Source organism: Orycteropus afer, unplaced genomic scaffold (genome assembly GCF_000298275.1).
Source record: "Orycteropus afer afer isolate SDZICR_OR568_19922 unplaced genomic scaffold, OryAfe1.0 scaffold00099, whole genome shotgun sequence".
Lineage (NCBI taxonomy): Eukaryota > Metazoa > Chordata > Mammalia > Tubulidentata > Orycteropodidae > Orycteropus > Orycteropus afer.
In genome coordinates, this window is record NW_006921686.1 from 1,049,496 (window position 1) to 1,056,039 (window position 6,544).

A 6,544-nucleotide genomic window follows, 5' to 3' on the forward strand; every position below is an offset into this window, starting at 1 on the left:
CCTTTGTTCCGGAACTCGAGGATGGTCCAGTTCCACTTCACCAACAAGGACCTGGAGTCCCTCAAAGGCCTGTACCGCATCATGGGCAACGGCTTTGTGAGTCCCGGGGCGTGAACTCGGTCTTCCTCCCTCAGACCCACGGCAGCCGGCGCTGATGCCCCCAGCCCGCACACTAGTCCTTCCAGGGCCCTGATGCCCCCAGCCCGCACACTAGTCCTTCCAGGGCTTTGACTTTCTTAATAATGAGAACATGCTCCAGAGGGAGCTGCATCTCACGTGGTGAAAGTGGCCAGGACTGGCCAGGCGCCCTCAGATTCTGACCGGGGCTCATGGGCTAGGGCCACTTAATAAGGACAGGTCCAGTGGGTGAGGACTTCGTGTCTGCTGGGCACTTCTCCAGAAGGGACCCTGGTGGAAACCCGACAAAGGTGTCTGAGAGCTCATAGTGCCCTTGGCTGTGAGTAACACAGAGTCAAGCCCAACAGCAGGGCTTCAGGACAGAGAACTGGGGTGGGGACGGAAAGAGAACAACTTATGTCTCTCAGGGTTCTGTGGGGCTTGGTCCTCACAAGTAGACTTCACGGGGTTGTCACGAAGGTGGCAGCCAAGACCATGGTCCTTAGAAAGATTGACTAGGGCTGGATGTTTCAAACGGTCCACTCACAGGGTAGCCATTGGTGCTGGCCAGCAGCTGGGGCCTCAGCTGGGACCATCACCCTCAGCGCCGACACACAGCCTCCCCGTGTAGCTTGGGCTTTCTCCTGGCATGGCAGCTGGATTGTGAGAGCGTGCGTCCTGGGCACAGCATTCTATGAGCAGGCATTTGCTTTTGAACCACACCAGTATGTCCAGTGGTGGTAAGGTGGCTGTCCCAGGTCGGGCGTCCTGTGTGCTTTGCTGTCGGAAGGCGAGGGGAGGAGCCTTGAGCTTCCCTTCAGGAAAGCAGGTCTCCCGCAGCCCGCAGTAGGTCTCCCCTTCACCTCTTTGGCCAGATCTGGGTTGCCGAGTCACCCCTAGTTGTAAAGGTAGGGGGCAGCCAGCCCTGAGTGGACTAGGGCCTGAATGTTGCCCTGAGACAACTGGGCTAATGTGGACTGGAGAGAAGGGTCAGTTTATGTGGGGTAGGCGGCTAGCCGTGTCCGCCTCAGATGAGGAGACCAAGGCCCAGAGGTGACGTCATCCGGCCAAGACCCCACCTTAGCTCCTCCTTCCTCAAGGGCCTGTTCTCATTGCGTCCCCATGGGGATCAGTCAGGTTTCGCCCCAGGGCCCTGTGATGTGGTGCTGCCCACGGTTCACACGGAGGCTGATGAGCCGGGCCACCCCCACAGGTCTCTCGGGTCCCCCTGGGTCAGTGAGAGCACCCCCATCACTGAGGACCACACGCCTGATGGTGGTGGGCTCTGTGTCTAAGTCCCCAGCAGCCAGTGTTGGGGGCAGTGTGGTGTGTTGTATAGATGAGGAAACGCGACCCATGAGGTAGAGGTGGTCGTTAGTCTTGTGGGTACTAAGTTGAAGAGCCCGGATTCAGCCCACGTGTGGGGGCTCTGCATTGTGGTCTCCCTCCCTGCAGAGGGCGAGCATTCCTGCCCTGACCCTTTGGGCACCCAGCGCCCTTTGAGCCCCTCAGTTTCTGTTTCTGGAGCAGCCTCAAGCAAACTCTCCTCTGCCTTTCGGAGCAGAAACCCTGCCCCCCCTCGTCTGTGGGGCTTCTGGAACCTTCTGAGGTGGGGTGGGGAGGGCTGGGATCTGCCTCCTCCAGGCTGTGAGGAGTCTGAAGAGCCCCTCCCCCCCAGGCGGGCTGCGTGCACTTCCCCCACACGGCCCCCTGCGAGGTGCGGGTGCTCATGCTCCTGTACTCGTCCAAGAAGAAGATCTTCATGGGCCTCATCCCCTACGACCAGAGCGGCTTCGTCAACGGCATTCGCCAGGTCATCACCAACCACAAGCAGGTCCAGCAGCAGAAGCTGGAGCAGCAGCGAGGGGTGAGTGGCGCTGGAGCCCAGGGTTCAGGCCGCAAGATGCCCGAGCCCCTTGTGGCTGGCTGCCCAGCACCAGCCGGGGCCCCCGGGTTCAGCCCCCCAAGACCTGTGACTGTGGGTGCACTTCCTGTGCTTGCCCCCCTTTTAGCCTCAAGACGGCTTTCTCCTCCAGAAACCATTCCCTGTCAGGCTCACACCCTCCCGTGCTCAGATTCAAAGCACCCCGATCTCTGACTGCCTCCTCTCTCCCACACAGATGGGGGGACAGCAGGCACCCCCAGGACTGGGTCCCATGCTAGAGGACCAAGCGAGGCCCACCCAGAATCTGGTGAGCCCCCAGGGCTGGCAGAGCCCAGGGCGGGGGGTGCGGCCCTGAGGCCCCCGACACCCTGGCCGCCTCTGTCTAGGGCCCCGTGGGCTCTGCCTCTCCCTCTCACCCCTCTCTCCCTCCGTCTAGCTTCAGCTCCGCCCACCACAGTCCCAGCCGCAGAGTGCCGTGGGGGCCTCAGGGGCGGCAGGGCAGCCTCAGCCTCAGGGTGCTGCCCAGGCTCCCCCAGGAGCCCCCCAGGGTCCTCCTGGAGCAGCCCCTGGCCCGCCCCCACCCGGCCAGATCCTTCGGCCCCAGAACCCTGGAGCCAATCCCCAGCTTCGAAGCCTTCTCCTGAACCCGGCACCGGTGAGCTTGGGGGGGGCAGGCGGGACCACGGGTTCTCGGGCCCAGAAGGCGGTCCTTCCAGCTGGGAGAAGGGTGGTGGTTAGGTTTGCTCAGTGAGGGGGTACTCTGCTGGGGCTCCAGCTGGACGGCCCCTTCCTGTTCATCTCACACTGGGCTTCCACGGAGGGCCCTTTGAAGAGACCCCCCCAAGCCCTGCTGGTGGTTCCTCTGAGTAGCGTCTGAGCCAGAGGCAGGGTAATGACAGGCTCCTACAGGGCAGCTGAGCACTCTCTTGTTTTTCTAGCCCCAGAGCGGGGTGCCCCCACCTCAGGCCTCCCTGCATCATCTCCAACCTCCAGGGGCCCCTGCTTTGCTGCCCCCACCACACCAGGGCCTGGGACAGCCCCAGCTGGGGCCACCCCTCCTGCACCCGCCACCCGCCCAGTCCTGGCCCACTCAGCTGCCCCCACGGGCTCCCCTGCCAGGTAAGAGGGCTCTGGACAGGGAGGGCTGGCTCTGCCCAGGGGCCCTGGGTTTGAGCACCAATGCCAAGGGGTCCTCGGGGAGAGGTCCAGTGATCCAAGAACAAGGGGTCCCCAGGGCCTTTGCAGGGCTCTCAGAGCCCATGGGACTGATGACCTAGGGGCAAGAGCACTTGCCATGACCCCTTCCTGACTGCATTCCTGGGGTCACCGGGAAACGTTGTCCCGGGACCAGAGCAGCAGTTCTGGGGAAGAACTTGCAAAGACTTATGGGAAACAGTGTATGTTTGGTCAGATGGGGTCAGGAGGTGCTTCCAAAGGGTTCCCTGGAGCTTCCTAGCAAACCCAGTGCCCTGGGCCAGAGGAGAAATGGGGAGGGCCTCTTGGGAGATGCAGTCCCTTCCCCACTACCTCCCAGGTCAGATGCTGCTGAGTGGGGGTCCCCGGGGCCCGGTCCCCCAGCCGGGCCTGCAGCCCAGCGTCATGGAGGACGACATCCTCATGGACCTCATCTGAACCCCCGACACCCAATAAAGTTCCTTTTAACACACGCCCCGGCTCCCGTCACTGACGTCCCCCAGGACTGGGCAGGAGGAGACGAGGGGGGCACACACCTCTGTCCTTGTTCTTGCCTCAGCAGACTTTGTGGAGGCTCTGGGTGGGTGGTTCGGTCTGGCTTGGGGAAGCACCCGCAGTGCAGGATGTAGGCAGTTAGATCACAGGGTAGGGCATGTACTGACGGAGGCAGCAGAGCCTCCTTGTAGCCTAGGAGAGGCATACCACCCAGCCGGGGCATCCTGGCAGGCTGCCTGCAGGAGGAGGTAACAACTCAGCCGAGTCTGGAAAGAGAAGTAGGAGGCAATGAGGCCAGGCAGGAGGCAGCTGGTGATGCAGGTACTGAGAACAGCGTGACTGACATGGTTATCAGAGGAGCTAGTGGGTTCTGTTTTTGGAGCCAGAGGTGGGGTTGGGGAGGTGGAGGTGGCCAGATCCTGAGGGGCTGTGATTGCCAGCTGAGTGGCTGATCCCAGGGAGGCTGAGACAAGAGGTCAGGTCAGGGTCAGCTCTCGGTGTCAGATTCCTCTAGGTTGTGGCCTGTGACAGGTCAGTGACAGTACAGCAGTGAGCTGAGAAGCCAGGGAGGGGCTGGGGCAGGCGTCCTGAAAGAGGAGGCCAGAGTCGGACCGAGCAGAGAGGAAGGCTGGGCAGGGTCAGGTCAGAGAGGTGGGCTGGGGCCCGGGCCAGTGTGAGAATAAAGTGGGCTGCGGGGATGGTAGAAGATGAGGTCTCTGTCAGTGTCCAGAGGGGCAGGAGAGGAGCAGGTGGTACGTGCTCGTGGTCCAAGGGGTGTCCCAGTGACAGGCACCACTGGGAGCTCAGGGCGTGTAGTTGGGGGACAGTGCATGTTCAGTAGTGAGACCACAGAAGTGGATGAGACGGACCTCTTAGGGCTCTGGACAAGGTGGACTGTGGGACCGTCCCCTGGGTGGAGAGCTTGTGGAGCAGGAAGAGCAGGTTTAGGACATGGGGAGACAGGGACCTGAGGGACCTCGCGGGAGAGATGCCCGGGGGCAGCCAGATGCAGAGGTGTGGCTTAATAAGGAGAGCAAGGTAGCTGCCTTTGACAGACCCTAGACCAGCGTTGCTCAGCAGGTGTGGGTCCCCCCGGACAACCTGCATCCAAACTGGTTGGGAAGCTGGTTGAAATTCATACTACTGGGCCCCCTCCTAGAAGAGAGGTTGCACTCTAGGGGCTGGGCGACAGATGAGTTTTGTTTGGCTTTCCCTGTGTTAGGAGACGTGGCGTTTTATTATTTTCCCTCATGAGTTAATTATAAAAATCAGGGTAACTCACGCATGCCAGGATAGTCCACGGTCTCGGAGTCTGTTGATGAGTCCGTTGACCTGGCCCTGGGCCCGACCCGCTGCCTGGCGACATCGGGCCGGAGCTGAGGCTCTGCGGCCCCTTCAGTTGGGGCGTGCGCTCTCCGGTTCGCCACAGTCCCCACCACTCCCTCTTGGCTCCCCCACAGTGAGGCAGAGGGTCCATTGCCATGAGTCACGGGGCTTGCGCTATGGGGCTCCCCCCCCCATGGTGGCGTTAAGAGGAAAGTGAAATCTCTCTTGTAACCATGTCTCTGTCAAAAGCGGCAAAAGGAAAGCGAGAAGGAGAGGGCCGCGTGTTTCGAAAGAAATGGGAGCGAGCCTATTTCTTTGTGGAGGTGAAGAGCATGCCCACGTGTCTAATATGCAAAAAAATCGTGTCTGTGTTGAAAGAATACAACCTGAGGCGCCACTATAAGTCCAAGCACAGCAAGAGCTATGACCAGTACACGGAGCAGACGCGCGACGCCGTCCTCAGCGAGCTGAAGAAGGGTCTCGAGTGTCAGTAGGCTTTCCTCAGAGCACGAAGAGGAGGTCTGTGCGTGCGGCTGGCAGGCACAGGGATGGGGTCACATGGCAAGAGTTCCTGGGCCTTCAAAGCTCCAGATGGTGAGGTTTACACAGGAGCAGGGCGACGCGTCCAGGGCAGAAACACACCCACTCTCTCAAATCTGACTGGCGTTTCGAGCAGCACGGTGAGTCGATGGATCCGAGGATTGACATGACCAGCTGCTTGGGATCGCCAAATCGACTGTGGCCTTTCCTCTCACTGCTGCTCGTGAACCATCACCACCCAGTTGGCTTTATTTATCAGTGACATTGATCGCTTCCGTGTGGACAAAGGACTTCACGACCCCTGGTGCCCAGGCAGGCCCAGCCCTGGGCAATGACTTCTTTTCTATGCACTGAGAGAAATGCAAAGTTTCACATAGGCCGGGCAGAGTTCCTAAGCACAACGGCAGATGGCCGTGATCATCTAGTGACCTGTGTCACGTGTCACTCTGGGACACGTCAGGATGCCTGGATCCAAGGTGACTGTGTTTCTGAGGACGCAGAATTCAGTCGTGTCGTTCACTGGGGATGGAATCGTTCTGAGAATTTAAACAGAACATCACAGCCATCACTCTCCCTTCACTCCTGGACTTTGACCACAGGTGGCTTGATGGTGAGCCCGGCCCGGTACATTTCACAGGAGCTCAGGGGCCTTGCTGTCCCGTGATGGCCTGGAGGGAGCCAGAACTCTAGAAATAAACTTACTTGGTTCCATTTCCAATAAGGAAAAAGACACACCTTGGCTCCCCTGAGGTCAGTCAGAGACTTTGGGTTGAGGTGACACCTTTTCTGAACACTGTTTCTCCACAAGGACATCCCCAAACAGCTACTTGAATGTATGGTTGTGTTTGCTCCATCTTGGAGAACATGGAGATGCCGTTGGCAAGGAACAAGTTGGCTCCCTTCCCTTTGCCGAAAATGGTGTCGAGAATGGCGGTGACGGCCTAGACCACATTCACCCACGTGGTGGAGCTGAAGGCTGAATCCCCC

General features: G+C 59.9%; 1 protein-coding gene across 1 annotated transcript in view; it reads left to right on the forward strand.

The window, feature by feature from the left end:
• The window catches only part of MED25 (mediator complex subunit 25), a 13,780-nt gene extending 8,269 nt beyond the window's left edge, over window positions 1-5,511 (forward strand). The window contains exons 5-10 of the mRNA XM_042781231.1: window positions 6-96; window positions 1,796-1,984; window positions 2,238-2,309; window positions 2,439-2,657; window positions 2,941-3,121; window positions 5,267-5,511. Coding sequence (XP_042637165.1) covers window positions 6-96; window positions 1,796-1,984; window positions 2,238-2,309; window positions 2,439-2,657; window positions 2,941-3,121; window positions 5,267-5,511 — 997 coding nt within the window. The remainder of the gene's footprint in view (window positions 1-5; window positions 97-1,795; window positions 1,985-2,237; window positions 2,310-2,438; window positions 2,658-2,940; window positions 3,122-5,266) is intronic.
• The last annotated feature ends 1,033 nt before the right edge of the window (window positions 5,512-6,544 follow it).